General features: G+C 36.1%; 2 protein-coding genes across 2 annotated transcripts; one reads left to right on the top strand and one right to left on the bottom strand.

The window, feature by feature from the left end:
- The first annotated feature begins 3,158 nt into the window (after positions 1 to 3,158).
- LOC110688475 (zinc finger protein ZAT8-like) lies at positions 3,159 to 4,283 on the top strand. The gene has a single exon (XM_021865233.1). It carries the CDS (start codon positions 3,292 to 3,294, stop codon positions 4,036 to 4,038), a length of 747 nt encoding a protein of 248 aa, XP_021720925.1. The 5' UTR covers positions 3,159 to 3,291; the 3' UTR covers positions 4,039 to 4,283.
- Positions 4,284 to 12,601: 8,318 nt separating this feature from the next.
- On the bottom strand, positions 12,602 to 16,433 carry LOC110688611 (pentatricopeptide repeat-containing protein At5g66520-like). The gene is made up of 2 exons (XM_021865375.1): positions 16,372 to 16,433; positions 12,602 to 15,297 (listed from the first exon to the last, which is right to left on the bottom strand). Exons 1-2 carry the CDS (start codon positions 16,431 to 16,433, stop codon positions 13,368 to 13,370), a joined length of 1,992 nt encoding a protein of 663 aa, XP_021721067.1. The 3' UTR covers positions 12,602 to 13,367.
- Positions 16,434 to 16,763: the final 330 nt, after the last annotated feature.

The following is a 16,763-nucleotide window of genomic DNA, read 5'->3' as shown; positions in this document are numbered from 1 at the left end:
TACAATCATCAAATTGTCAAGGTATCTAGTTCGGTTTCGTGGGGCTAATGAAATTTCGAGGAAAATCAACATTTTTAGTTGTAGTTTGAGATTTTTAATTACTGAAAATTAAACCTTGGTCAGCTACAGTATAACATTGTACGAAGTAGTGAATAGTGATACAAGTTTGTCATGCTATCATCATAATTCATAAACAAATTTATGTTCGTAATAAATTAATGAGAAGGTATTGGGTACAGAGTGTCGTACGTAAATTATGCATGATATGCTCTAGTTTGAGATTTTTAATTACTGAAAATTAAACCTTGGTCAGCTACAGTATAACATTATACGAAGTAGTGTATAGTGATACAAGTTTGTCATGCCATCATCATAATTCATAAACAAATCTATGTTCGTAATAAATCAATGAGAAGGTATTGGGTACAGAGTGTCGTACGTAAATTATGCATGATATGTTCTTAATGTTCGCTAATATCAGACATCAATTGGCTTATAAGTTTCTTTTATTGGCTAATATTTGTATTTTGTTGGCTAATCCACATAATTAGACATTTCAAGTTTAACTCATAAAAAAAAAAAAAAAAAAAAAAGGCTTAACGAATTGCATTGCATTTTGCATTTTGTATTTTCGGAGGAGATGGAAGCAGACAGAGAATAAGAGGAAAAGGAAGCAAAGAGAGGAGAAAGAAAGAGTGTCGCCCAACCAACCACCATCAAAACTCCACCAGCAGCGAACTCCACCAGGAGCAAACTGCCGCCACCAATCGAACCTCCAAATCGCACCACCAAGCGAACTCCACCAGCACTATATCGAAACTCCAAATCGCACCACCAAATCGAACCTCCAAAACGCAAATCGCATCACCAAACAGCAACGAACTCCACAAATCGAACCGCCAAATCATTCGCACCGCTTCATCTTTGTCATCTTCGTTTTGAGGGGTTTTCGATTCAATCAGAAATCATTTTCTTCGCTTAATTTGGTTGGCTAATTCAAGCATAATGATATTGTTATGTGAATTGTGAACCCTAAAATCTCAGTTTTCTTTGATAATTGAAATGAATGGGTGGGCTTCTTACGGTAGTTGTGTTTGAAGTGAAAATGGGCCGCCGTATGAAATATCGCACCCAATAGTTGTGTAAATCAATTGGATATGCATGCACATCAATAAATAATAAGATTTTTGTATAATTTTAATTAATAAAGGGGAAAAACATATACAAGGCTACAAATTTTTTAGATACATTTAACAAAGGAAAATAATTATGAAAACAATACTCAGCATATATACATTTGACACATGCAATTATACGGCTAATAAGTGAATGCAAATCCTATTACACAAGTTTTGGCACAATCTTATTATACAGTTATACACTTAAGTGTGTACTTAAATGATGATAAATAAATCATATCAGCAACAACCATTTACATGCATTCTCATGTGTATTGTGTCATGTGAATTGTGAGATGTGCGCAAAACAATTGTACGTTATACACATACACGACATGCGACGCTTGCGAGCATGTCTCGTGAGATTATGAGTGCAGAACATGACAGTTGTCACTCATTACAGTTGTTGTAAACACAGTACATGCATCGCTTCAATTCACTGTATATACAATACACTCAAAGATAAGATAAGGTGGACACGAGATTATTACACAGAACAAGCAATAGATCAATTCAATCACATAATTAAGGAAATGCCTTTTATGGTTAGATTAATCTATAATCTTTAGTCACATAAATGACACAAAATTGACACATTAATAATAAGAGATCTAGATTATTTAGGCAATGATGTCATGACATGTCTCATCAAAATTGACACACATAATAATCTTCTTAATTAAGAGGCTAACAATAAAAAAGGAAACACATGATAGTGACTGAGAGAACGTAGTACAAATCAAGGGCGGGGGCTAAGGTAAGTGGGAGTTGACTAGTGACTACGCGCTTAGCTTCTACGTGGGGAACGTAAACTTCGTGGCGAATGTATGTAATGTAATGTGAATGGATGACGTCATAGTAGGCTACAAACCGAGTAAAATCCAATAGCTTCTGGAATACTGTACTTAATTAACTAATTAAGGAGTAATTAATAATATTATTAAAAATTTAATCTGTGGATAAAAATAATTATAATATAAATGAAGTAGTAGTAGTAAGTAAGACGTACGACTTGATCCCGATTGGGCTGCCGCTGATGACTCTGTGTTGTGATTGGTCATACAATCAACGCCACCTAATATTTGCAATTTGCCGTACAATTATGTAATCACATATCTCACTAATAAGAAGTAATTAATCTTTTCTAAAGTGCTTGCTTTAGTTGATCAGTTCTAGATGAGCTAGATGGATAATACTAGTCCAATTCTATGACCATATTCACCTTGTTGATATTGAATAGATATTATTTTGACTTATAAATCTATCTACTTAAATTTAAAGAAAAAAAAAATATATATTTATATTTCATCTTTTCATATACTCCTTAACATTTTAAATCTACTACGAAGTATATGCTTGTGCCTGCTAATTTTATCTTGATCAAAGTTATTGATAATCTTGAAAACTTTTTATCACAATTAAAGTTACTAACGATCAAGCTTACATAATATTGACCGCATAAAAATAATTTACATATTTAAATATAGGTACTCCCTCCGTCCCTTATTTACATGCCTATTTCTCTTTATTATGTGAGTAATAAAGTTAGAAATAAGCATGTAAATAAGGGACGAAGGAAGTATTAATCAATCCGAAAATTCAATTACTCTGATCTGTATATCTTATCCATAATTTTCGTTCAATTATTAATAATAATAATAATAATAATAATATCTAAAACGAAGTAAATAAATAAATAACTAATAATGACTAATTGACTAGGATAAAAACGAGCAACTTTTAAATTAGCAATCAAATTTAATACCGACTAGGAGATTAGTCACATGTTAATCCAAAACCTAACAAAAGTCTACTTCTCCAAATCTTCCTATAATATTAACTTAACGCCCAAGTCAAAAAGGGTAATCCCGTAATTTCACCCCGCAAACGAAAACACTCTTACCTTCTCCCAACACTCCACACACCACAAAGTCGGTTAATTCAGCTGGCACCTCACAGCCGCACTATATATACAGCATCCTTACCCACCAATCTACTTCATTACTTTGCTTACTTCTTCACAATCACTACTACTCCTATTATCTCATATTCTCTCTCTCTAAAAATTCTAAACCCTTTTTTCTCTCTCTAAAATTCCTAAACCTAAAACGTGATGAATACGATAGCATCCATGGTAAAAAGAGGCGGTGCCGGAGAAATTGAGACTTCTGCCATGGCTAACTGTCTCATGCTTCTCTCTGCTCATTCCGCTGCCGTCAAATCCGTTGGAGGTGGAAGTTCTGAGAATAGTGAAGGCGGCGTTGGACGTATGTTCGCTTGTAAGACGTGTGATCGTAAGTTTTCGTCGTTTCAAGCGTTAGGAGGTCACCGTGCGAGTCACAAGAAGATTAAATCACCGAATTCCGGTGATTCTTCTGATGATTTGACGAGTTTTCCGGCGAAACCGAAGGCTCACTCGTGTAAGATTTGTGGTGTTGAGTTTCCTACTGGTCAAGCTCTGGGCGGTCACATGAGACGGCACAGAGAAACCCTAGCTTCCGTCGGCGGCGGTTCCGCGGCGGCGGCGTTAAGTAGTGTGACTACCGAGGGTAGTATTGGAAATAGTGACGGTAACAATGGCGGTGAGAAGAAGAGGAAGATTAATAACGACGTCGTATCGGAGTTTCCAGTAATGATGAAATCAGGTAGTTGCAAGAGAGTTTGCTTGGATTTGGATTTGAGTTTATGGAAGAAAAAAGAAGATAATGTTGCTGCTGTTATTAACAACGATGATTATGAAATTGAAGAAGGTGAGATTGTTGAACAACATGACGGAAAATCTGGTGATGTGAAGAATAACGTTGAAGAAGAAAAAGATATCCTGAAGCTGGAATTAAGACAGCCAATTAACTGCTGGTGATTGAGTTTGATTATGAATTCTTTGATTAATTAGTGTTTGATTCGTTTTTATTAGATTAATTTCTGGTGTACAGATCATAATATTAGAGCAGTTTTAATTAGGGGAAAATATTACAATATTTACAATATCTAGAGTATAGTATGGCGAAAATTAGAGTTTTCGATTTCGGTATATGTTTACGTACACTGTACAGTGAGGAATTTATTATTTTTAATATTTTAATTCAGGGTTATTCTTTGATTCTATGAGATGTTTATTTTGTCAAAATTTGATTAATTGATTAATTTAATTACTTGTTGAATGCAATTGATTAGTTGTATACTAGTATAGGCCGGTGTATGAAATTTGCAAGCTAACGACGCCTTTGCTTGCTTGATTAGACTGATTTTTAGCCTTTTAGGTATTGTTGGTTTTGTAATCCAACGCTGGAATATTATTCTTCTACGATTAAATTAAACTTAATCGAATCAACCAATTACCCAATTAATACTCTACAACATTAAAACCCAAACTCGTATCTGATTTGATCGATTAGTAAAGATACGTGAGTAGCCGATTCAATCAATAAGGATACGTGAGTACATACTCGATTAAGTGAGTATCCAATTCGATCAGTAAGGATACGTGAGCATACTCGATTAAGTGAGTATCTGATTCGATCAGTAAGGATACGTGAGCATATTCGATTGAGTAACTATATGATTCAATCAGTTTGGATACGTGAGTACATACTCGATTAAGTGGTATACTATGTATTCTTCAATTCGCTCATTATGTGTAGAAAATTAAATTAATAAAATAGATTGTTGCATATCGTATTATTTGCCTTGAAAGAAGTATATACCTGTTCAAACATAAAAGTCCAAATTAAAATACGGAGTACATTTTGCGTAATTACACATACATGATTAGTTTTTTTTTTTTTTTTTTTTTTTAAAATTTTTATTTTAAATTCATTATACGTATGAAGTACTCCCAATTAATAGATTTTTTTGCTATTAGACATGCTTGAAAGATTGTACAAAATCTTAGTATGTTCAAAAATAAAGTTCAAAAAGTTTTTCTGGAGCTAAATGGCAAATTTGATAGAAATTTTTTCCAAAATTCTTAAAACTTGAAAATTTTAGGCAGTGCCAATGGTCTCCACAAATTGCAAATTACGTACTATATAATTTCGTCAAAAATTATATTTTCGTCCAATCAATATTCAATACTCATAAAATCTGAGTACCAAATACAATCGTATGCTACGGAGTTCATTCGCGCATACGTTGAATATTGTAACATGTAGTTCCTCTAATCCTGGTCAAACAAATTAGTCCAAAAGTAATATACCCAACTTCATTAGAATCATACTATCAAGTATCAACATGTCCACGGTCTTAGAATTCTGAATTGGCAGATTTAATAAGTTCATATTGCACATAGCTACATAAATAGGTCAATTAATTCCTATTCTTCAATTTTTTGGCACAATTTATTATTGTAATACTCCGTAGTATCATTATTATTAGTCGTTATTAGCTGTACATAATTTGCAAGGTAGCCCGTGTTAAATATTGGGGGTAATTTTGAACATATACTCCGTAATCGCTACAAAAAAATACGGGCAAATTATTTTTTTTCCATCCTGGTACAGTAGAGAGTCCTCTAGATTAGTCGGAGTTTCATAGGATCTGAATTCTGCTAGGATAGCAGCATAGGGATCCCCGGGGATATATGATCAAAAACCATATTTGATAGGCTTGATACCTTTAATTTTAAAAATGATTAATTTTATTTCAGGGTACAATCATAATATAAGATAAATATGAATTAAATTATACTATAGGCTAAACACGAATTACATAAGAATCATTCATGATGGTACATGATTAGGGTTTTTGAATTCCCGTATATGATGAGAATTACGAGTACCTCAAAATTAAAAGATGAATTGTCTCAAAACAAAAACACCTTGAAGAAAGTATTATGGTAACTACAACAATGCTTAAGTAATTAGGAAATTTAAAAAAAATAAATAAAAATCAATCTGTAAATTTGCAGCTAATGACTGAAGTAAATTACTAATGAATACATCAATAAATGATACTGTATAATTTATATTGTAAATAACCATGAAAATCTCTACATATACTATCAATTAGCTTGAAACTAATTAATAGACTTAAGTATGAATTAGCTAGGATGGTCGAGGGGAAAAGAGATCATATGGACGCATGCCCACCTGCTGATTATCATTCCTCTCACCGTCTCGATTTACCATAACTACACCATTAGAATTATTAGACTCGTTTTGGACCGATTTACGTTTCTTAGGGTTAAAACCAAAGGCGTCGTAGAATTCTTCTTTATTGAGTGTCTAAGAAGGAAACACATAAAAACATGGATGTTAATACATTGATGGATTCAAAACAAAAATACCAAAAAAAAAAAAAAAAGAAAAGAAAAAAGCATTACATATTGGTCTTACATTGTAGGAGAAGAACGAAGAATTATTAACATCAGAATTTTGAGGTAATATCTCAAGCAACCGACGTCGTATTTCAAGGAACCTGGCTTGTTCTCTCTCCATCTCTCTTTGTTGTTGCATCTTTTGTCTTTCCATAGTATAAAATTTATCGAAGATACTCTTTTTGAAATTCAATAGATGGTTCGTTTGCAATTCTGGCTTATAAAATTAAAACCTTTTATAGGATATATATGGTAGAGAATATGTAAATATTATATTTATGTTAATTGGTTAATATTCACTATATAAATTTTATCTTCCTCTCTTCTTCCAATTAAGATATAATTTCTACAAAATATTTAATTAACATATTTGTTTCGAGGTTTTCTGTGTCCTTCAGGAGAGTCACGTCACTAAGTTTGCATTCCGGGCGCATGTACTTGCATAACAACGTAGACTCCGGTTGGGTGGAGTTTTGCCTCCGATGATCAAGTTAGAACACGTACGGAGAATGTAAAAGGTGCGGAAAGTAAAGTGAGATCTTCTCGGATTCCGAGATCAGCTGTTTTCTCTGATGTGAGAGAATTAGTTATGGTGCCATCATTGAATGTTCTCCCCAAAATGGGGTAAATCTCTCTATTTATAGGGTCATTGGGATTTGTGCCTCTGTCCTAGGTTACGGAAACCTAGGACTAATGGGCTGCGTCGTTTTAGGGCAGTCTAGGGAATTGGGCCTTGAAGGCCGCCAATTCCATATGGGGTATCTGTCTGCCACGTGTCTAGCCCTGGTAGGTCCACTTTGGGCTCTCCCTTGTGTGACACGTGTTACGCTCTGGTTGGTCCACGTGATGGGGTAAAAATACCCAAATCATTTGCCCCTCACAGGGGTGACGTGGCGTGCCACGTGACGCCTGTGATAGACGTCACTTGTACATTGGTGAAGAGTTTTTACTGTTCACCTTCCGGGGTAAAATTAGGGTTGACTTCCAAATTTTAACCCCTCTATAAATAGTTTTCACCCCCTCTCACTTTCGCACGTTTACGAGAAAGTCTTCGAGAGAGAATCTTTGAGTGAATTTGTCTTTTTCTGAGAAAAGCACCTGTCACCTGCACCAGACTTAGTGACGTAACTCTCCCGAAGGATACAGAAAACCCCGAAACAATCTTCATCATATTATTATCAATTGGATTAACTTTAAGAAAGTTCATGCATATCTCATAAGTATACAAATCTTAGAGCTTACCAAAATATTACTTAAATCCAAATCAGGCAAGGAGATACTCCATAATATTTAATTTGGTAAGAAGAATCAATTTACATTCCGACTGAATCCACACTTCTTACCGGTCACATTGTCATGTGATGGTGATTGGTAAGGCTCGAACATGGTAAATTCTACTGAATTGACACCTCACACAAAGTCACAAGTCAGTCAACACAATAATACAAGTAAAAAAAATAAGGCAAGTTGAGAGAATTGTGAACAATTGTTAGTATTTTGTACATTACCATGGTATAAAGTATAAACTATGGAGTTCAATTATTCTTCAAATTTTTTTTTTTTTTTTGGATAAATTAATTTCACAAATTTCCTACTACTTTTTATTACTTACTAATATTTTACAATAAATCATAGCAAGTTATAGTTACTTGCAACGTCAAATTGGATTGACGATTCACTGATTCGGTAACAAATCGGGTTGATGATTGGATCAAGACATCAAGTTGTGAATGGGCTGGGTTGTAATTGGGCTGGGTAGAAATGAGTTGGGCTGGAAGTGGGTTTAGTCGGGTTAAAGTGAATTCGAATTCATATAGGGTAGGCCACTGCTTGGGTATTTTGCAGATTGTAATAGTATTGTTACCTTGGCAAGTTGGGAGTACCACACTGCAACATCACTGAGATGGTTGACAGCTTTAAGCACACAAGCTTGTAAAACTGGCAAGATTGTGTACTGAACAATTGAACATAGAAGCAAAAATGGCAAGATTGCTCTCTTTATTTCAAGCAAAGTGATGGCTGCGCGTAGTACTATTACTAAAACATAACTATTGTAGCTATTGGGCAACAAACATACACGGTGTTATGGAGACCACAATAGAATGGATAGGCTGGTCTACCAAGTTTAAGCTCGAATCAAGGTGTTTGTAGAGAAGGCAACGGAAGCTTCTTAAATTACTGTCTAAGGATTGACATTTTTTTCCAATGTGATTCTATATCAGTAACTATAGTAGACTTAGTAGTAGGGGTGGGACTTCGGTCTGGCAGTTCGGTTTGACCTCAGTTTGAAACGGTTTCGGTTTGAAACGGTTCGGGTTAAAACGGTTTCATTTAGACGGCGGGTCGGTTCAGTTCGGTTTTGATTAGTCACAGGTCGGTTCGGTTTCGGTTTATTTTTGTACGATTTAAATTCGGTTCGGGTCATAAACGGTTCGGTTTATAAACAGTTCGGGTCATAATCAGATGGGTTAGAAACGGGTCGCTTCAGGGGCGGATTTACTCGGGTCAATGCCGGTTCGGTTTTTAAACGGTTCGGTTAATAATCGGGTCGGTTTGAAACAGGTCGCTTCAGGGGCGGGTTTACCCGGGTCAATGCCCGTTCGGTTTATAAACGGTTCGGGTCATGATCTGACCGGTTTGAAACGGATCGGTTCAGGGGTGGTTTTACCGGGTCAACGTCGGTCCGGGTTCATATCGGTTCGGGTCATGAACGGATTATTTTGAAATGGGTCGGTTCAGGGGCGGGTTTACCCAGGTTAATGCTAGTTCGATTCATATCGATTTGGTTTATACTCGGTTTGGTGCTAAAATCGTTCGGGTTAGTTTGGTAATCGGTTAAATTGGATCGGGTTGAAATCGAGTTCTAAAAAGTGGTTTTGACCAGTTAGCGCGTTTTGTTTTATATCAAGTTGGGACTAGTATTTCCATTTCATTAGCGGGTCGGCATAGGTTGGTGAAAAAAATAATGGATCGAGTAGAAATTGGGTTTTAAGAGATTTTTGACCGGTTAGCTATTTTCGTTTTATATAAAGTTGGGACTTCGTCACTTTATTTTCAGACATCGGATTATATACAATTACACAAATCTTCATTTATTCAATTATTCTATATCATGTTAATATGTTATGTTTCAAGTTTGGTTATACTCTTGTTGTTGTTTATTCGATATTATCATATTAGTCTATTACAAATTTATAATGTATTAATGTATTATTGTTTCATTATTAAATATATATTATTAGGTTATCAGCTTCTTGTTGGATTGTTTTAGATATCGTGTCATGACCATGTTTTGATGAGTTGCTACTTTGAATACGATAAATCGATTCAGATATCAGATTATATAGAATTACAGAAATTCTCATTCATTCTATATCATGTTAATGTGTTATGTTTCAAATTTGGTTATAGTCTTGTTGTTGTTTATTAAATATTAGTCTATTACAAATTCATAAGGTATTAATGTATTATTGTTTCATTATCAAATATTATCAGGCTATCAGCTTCTTGTTTTAATTGTTTTAAAGATCGCGTCATAACCATGATTTGATGAATTGGTACTTTGAATACGATAAATCGATAATTGATATTGTAATAAACTAATAATTTAATGTTACGGAACTATATTTGGATGTTTGATTAAAATCACGATTATTCAATTTCCCATTAGTCTAATAAAGTAATAATTGACAATTGTTTGTAACTATTCCATAATTTTGGTGTTAAAGTTATATTGCTGAATTACTTTGTTGTCTTACCCTCTCTAATCACCTTTTAAGATTACGTGCCTACAAGGCTGCAACATATATATGTTGCAACTTGCAAGTTAAAGAAAACGGGTGGGGAAGTAGAAGTATTCAATTAGATCGATCATCAACTGTTTTAAGTTTTAATAATCAGATACATTTATCGATTATCTATACATACCAATGATAGTATGATACCAATCGTACCATACATTATTATTTATTACATATACTGATATACATATAACTAATATACATTAAATATGTCATATTGAATCAATTCCAATTTCCAAACATTTGTGTTTCTTACAATTTATAAGTTACATAAAGTTAAGAGTACAGTAGTGTTTTTATTAGTACGTAGCTATGAATAAAAAAAACATACTATCCAAATCCATTATCCCATGATCCGTGTCACCGTCTTATATTAAATATCAGCCATTGATTTGCATGTCATCTAACAGCCTATCATCGCACACATTCCAATTCACGATCCGTGTGTTTTCTTTTCCACCAATCAGATCACTCTTACCATCGTCTCTTTAGTACTCTTTTTGATTTCTCTCTCGTTTTCTTAATCCTCTTCTGTAATATTATCAATTTTTTGAAGCCATGGCTGCTAATATGCTCACTGCTCTCTCGTTTTCTCTCTCATCTCCTCTTCCTTCTTCCTTTCTTCTTCTTCCTTCTTCTCCCTTCTTCCGTCTATGTTCTCCTTTCTTCCATCTCGTTTCTCCGTCTCCGTCCACCGGCACCACGCACGACGGTTTTTATGGTCAAATTCGACCACGAAACTCTAGATCTAGTTGTTTCATGATCGAATTTGGCCTTTTAAAACCAAATTCGAGGCCAAATTCAGGATTAATATATAAGGTGTTTTCGTTCTTCCTTTTTTTATTTTCTGTTTTTCTTTTTAATTTTTTTTCAAGTTGTGGGCAACGGAGGGGGCCGAGTTAGGGTGGGTGCGGCGGCGGTTAGACTGGGTTCGGGTGGGTGGGGAGGGATGATTTTTCGAGGGAGGGAGGGAGTTTTATGGTGGGTGAGCAATTAGAGTGAGTTGGGGGGTTTCGAGGATGTTGGGTTTCGTGGGGGTGGGTGGGGTGGGGTTACGGTGGGTTTGGGTTTTTTTTCGATTTTTTTGTATGGGGTGGGGTGGGGTGTGTTACGGTGACGGTGGTGGGTGTGGTTGGGGTTGGGTCTGGTTTTTTTTTTTTTTTTTTTTTTTTTTTTTTTTTTTTTTTTTTTAACAGTGACGGTGGTGGGTGGGGTGGGGTGGGGTTTGTTAAGGGGGTGGGGTGGGGTACGTTACGGTGATGGTGGTAGGTGGGGTGGGGTATGGGTCTGGGTTTTTATTATTTACGGTGACGGTGGTGGATGGGGTGGGGTAAGGTTTGGGTCTGGGTTTTTTTATTTACGGTGGGTGGTGGGGTGGGGTGGGGTGGGTTACGGTAATTATGGTGGGTGCGGGGGTGGTGTTAGGGTGGGTCTGGGTTGACGTTGGTGGGGTGGGGGTGGGTTACGATAACGGTGGTGGGGTGGGGGTGGGTTACGGTAACGGTGGTGGGTGGGGGATAGTTTTAGGGTGGGTCTGGGGTGACGGCGGGGGTGGTGTTAGGGTGGGTTACGGTGGTGGGTGGGTGGAGGGTGGTTGGATTGGGTGGGTGGCCAAATTTTTTTCATTTTTTTTATTTAATTTATAACTCCTAATTTAGTTATACAAGAATATAATTTTAATTTTATAATAGCAAAAAAATTTACAAATTTAAATCAATAATTATATGTAAAAAAAATTGTACTGTTAAATTACATTAAACATCAAATATATTTCGTGGAATTCTAACAAATTGTTAAAGGCTGTAAATAATTCAATTTGAATGGAACAGGTTGTAACGGTTCGGTTTAAATAGTTTGTAATCGGATCGGTTTAAACGGGTTGCGGTTTGAAAATAGTTCGGTTTAAACGGTTTAATGGGTTATAACAGTTCGGTTTAAACGGTTAGCGGGGTTGTAAATGGTTCGATTTAAACGGTTTTTTTCCTACGGTTTAAACGGTTTTGGTTTATAAACGGTTCGGTTTAAACAGTTAGCGGGTTAACATTAATCGGTTCAAACGGTTTCGGTTTATAAACGGTTTGGTTTGTTATTGGTTTACGGTTCGTAACGGGTTAACATTAATTCGTTCGGTTCGGTTTCGGTTTGACATTATACGGTTCAGTTCGGTTTTCGGTTTAAAATTAGCGGGTTATAAACGGTTCGGTCCGTGATGATTCGGTTCGGTAACGGACGGTTTCACGGTTCGGTTTGAAAAGTCCCACCCCTACTTAGTAGTATTCACAATATTATTGTTCACTCATACTGCGGAGTACTGAAAATTCCAGTGCATAGATCAATGTCCTATCGGTTTTACTTGATCTTATACAGCAACATTACAAATTATTTAAAAGAAGTATATACATTAATGTTCTACATGAACCTGTAAAACATTAGCATTAGAGCAGTGTACGTAAATGCTAACTATAGATATCCCAAAAAAAATAGTATCATGCTAATCAGTTGTGAATACAGGCATAAAGAACAATTACTCCTGTTAATCTGTTATGATGTTCTTGACTCCTGAGCCATTCTTGACCAGCATTATCACATATCTGAAGCTTAATCTGCTAGCCCTCAAGCTCTGTGTTCCGAATCTTAATATTAATACGGCACAACTGCTACATATTTTAGATGTCCACAATGAATTCTTAAGACCACCTTCTGTTCCCAATTTTCCAATCTACGGAAGTATCAATCATATAAACCTCTACACAAGTCTCCTAATACTGATGGTAAACTCAAGAAAAAAAAAAGGCTACTGCGGGAACTTCCTTTTCGGAACTTCCTTTTCTGACGAGGTAGTTCACCTTCATGACTAAAAGAAGTAGGATTCTTTGGTGAGTTGAGGCTTTCCTTGCCCACTGAACAGTCGTTCCATATACAAAGTACTTAGCCTACCCAATAGCTGTGATGGAACTTGCAGTGAGGGAACCATTAGAGATTCACGGGACAAGGCAAGTCTTACCATACCAACAGATGTACATACTTGAGCTAAGCAAAATCCATGTGCATCAATAAGACTATAAAAGCCACATCTTACCAGAATTCATTGCAAGAACATTCACCATTCTTGAAATGGTGAAAACGATTCCTATCCCTCACAATAATTTCGCGATCAAAAGCCTTGGAAATGAGTTTACTTGCTTGGTGACAATCTCTACAAACTCTCAAGTTCTTTGTGATGCGAATGGTTTGCCCTGATTTAGTCTTCAGTAGCCCAAATGCTATGGCAAGCTTTTCACTATGATGATTCAAAGGGTTCTCCTTTTCCTCCTCATCAATATCTTGCAACACCCCATCCGTGTCAGGCACATACCCTAGGCTTCTTATTCTCTCAAGCACTTCATCAAGTTTGGAATATATCTCCCTGCTTTCAGGGTGAGCCCTTCCCCCTGCAATAAATTCACTGACCATGCCTTCCATTTCGATCACCGAAAATCCTGGAGCCTTTTTCACCCCCCTATCGTTCATTAACCTCCTGATCTTTGCGACATCATCCCATTTGCCTGCAGTTGCATAGAGGTTGGCTAGTAGAACATATCGACCACTGTTATCAGGATCTAGTTCAACTAATCTCTTCCCAAATTTCTCTCCTAGCTCGATGTTTCCATGGATCTTACAAGCTCCAACAAGGGCACCCAACACCCCAGCATCAGCTTCCATGGACATCTCTTCTTCAACAAGCTTTCTGGCCTCTTCCAACAATCCTGCTCTACCAAATAAATCAACCATGCAACCATAGTGCTCCATTCTTGGTTCGAGTCCATGAACTTCAGTCATATGCTTGAAGTAATGGCGTCCTGTTTCAACCAACCCCGAATGAGCACAAGCACTAAGAACGTTCAAGAAAGTGATGTTATCAGGAGCAGCTGTTTCCCTCTCCATAGCCTTGAAAAGCTCTATAGCTACTTCTCCTCTTCCATGCATTGCAAAACCACCAATCATACAGTTCCATGTAGAAATCCCCTTTGAAGGCAGCTCATTGAAAACTTCAAAAGCCTTTTCCAAGCACCCACACTTGCAGTACATGTCAATAATTGTCGTTGCAAGTTTTGTATCCATCTTTATTTCATTCTTCTTGATATATCCATGAATCCACTCTCCTTGCTCCAGAGCTCCCACCTTTGTACAAGCAGACAACATACTAGCTATTACATACCTATCTAGTTCTACATTTTCGGTCCTCATTTCATTGAACAAAGCAAACGCCTCGTGGAAACGATTATGCTGCACATATGCAGCTATCATTGCATTCCAAGTAGCTGAATTTCTATCAGGCATTGACCTAAACACATCATATGCATCATTTACAAGACCCAATTGTGAGTACCCACTAATTAAGGTAGTCCATGAGACAACATCTCTTCGTGGCATTTTATCAAAAACCCGACGAGCTTCCTCTAATAACCCAAAACTCACATACATGTAAAGCAAATTGTTCTGTGAAAACCCATCATTCAAAAACCCAAACTTGACAACATGGGCATGAATTTGCTTGCCTTCTACAACCCAATTATCAATGCAACAAGCTCTAACAAGAGAAGGGAATGTAAAGTTGTTAGGCAAAACAGAGTCCTGCAACATTCGCAAGTACAAAATCAAGCATTCCCTAGCCAAATAGCATTGCAAATAACCCCTGATTAAGGTGTTGTATATAAAAGCATCTGGTTGAGGCATTTTATCGAACAGTTGGTGGGCATATACCAAATCACCAGATTTCGACAAAGCACAAATTTTGATAGCTCTACCCATTACATCGTTGTCAGATGAAAGGCCAAGACGGATGATTTGGGAGTGAAGTTGCTTGAGTTCTGCCATGGAGGAGCATTTATCTAAGCATTTAACTGGGTTTGGGTTACTGGGTGGAGCAGCAGCAGCAACAAGTGCAGAAGATATGCAACAGAAATCATCTCTTGATTTTTTGTTAGGAAAAATTAACAACAAAGGTCCCAAACTATGGGCTAACCTTCTTTAAACGGTCCGTGACCTGGATCTACCTGCTAAACCGATTAAATAAAACATGTGGCATTGTTTCATTGGTTCTATTTCTTTCTTTAATTAAAAAAAAATAAATTCTTCAAGTGCTCCTCCTTGACCCTTTATCTCTCCTCCCATAACTTACCAAAACTAACACTCACTGCCACCCCACCGCCACATAACCACCGGTTTAACCCACCCCACCACAAAACCGCCAACCACCCACACCGCAAAAAAATGTAAGTAACTTTTTTTTTGGGTCAATGGGTTAAGTTCATGTTATTAAACATTATGGTACCTAGCTTTTTTGAAATGGCGTTCCCCATGTGTGGTATTAAAGATTTAAAGCTCTAGCATAATTTTTGAAGATAATTGTTTCTCTGTAGCCCATAGCCCAATCCAATTAAACAAAGTCACTAAAATTTGGAAACCTCTATTCTAGAATTGGGCATTAAATTTGTATTTCTTGATCTCCAATATCGATATTTTTATTTAAATTTTTTTTTGTATTTTATTACTGCTTCATTTTTCCATCTGCGGAGTTTTAAAAAGAGTAATAGAAAATAATAAAATATAATGTAAGTAGAGTTGTTGAAGAATAAAAAAAATCTGAAAAAAACTTAAGTGAGCAGGAAAATAGTAAAATATTATTAAAAGTTTCTAAAAAAGGAAATGAAGCAAGTAATAAAATATTGTCGTAAAAAAAAAGTGGAGCAAGTAATAAAATACGGAGGGAGTATCAATTTTAAAATTCCGGGATGTCATGGGTATATGGGCAGCATCTCATGTGGTGTGGTTCATTGAACTATGACCTCTTTTATTTTTGGGTCTAAAAGAGTCAAAAATTGTCAAAAAAAATGAAGGCCCAAGGTCATATACACACATCAGACCAATTTTAGAGATTTCGAGATCTGGCCTTCATAATTATCAGGATGATAGTAGATGCAACCCGAGGTCATATAATATTTTTTGAAACCATATATGACCAATAGTCGGACACATAACAGCCCAAAATGGCTTTAAATTAATGGAGGGAAGCATGTGCATAAACAACTAAGTAGACCTGTTGAATACAAAGTGGGTTTTTCTAACCACCAAAAATGGCATAATTGGGGCAAAATCCATTTATAGCATTTTCAAATACTTTTTTCATTAAAATTACAGATCTAACCCTCTACACAACTAGTATATGATCAACTATGTATGACCAATAGTCAGACACATAACAGCCCAAAATGGCTTTAAGTTAATGAAGAGAAGCATGTGCGTAAACAACTAAGTAGACCTGTTGAAGACAAAGTGGGCTTTTCTAACCACCAAAATGGCATAATTGGGGCAAAATCCATTTATAGCATTTTCAAATAATTTTTTCATTAAAATTACATATCTAACCCTCTATACAACTAGTACATGATCAACTATTTTTTACCTTTTTTTATTGCGTCAACAATACGG

Source organism: Chenopodium quinoa, unplaced genomic scaffold, assembly GCF_001683475.1.
Source record: "Chenopodium quinoa cultivar QQ74 unplaced genomic scaffold, ASM168347v1, whole genome shotgun sequence".
Taxonomy (NCBI): domain Eukaryota; kingdom Viridiplantae; phylum Streptophyta; class Magnoliopsida; order Caryophyllales; family Amaranthaceae; genus Chenopodium; species Chenopodium quinoa.
The sequence above is the reverse complement of the archived record's forward strand: the minus strand, read 5'-3'. Positions and strand labels throughout refer to the sequence as shown.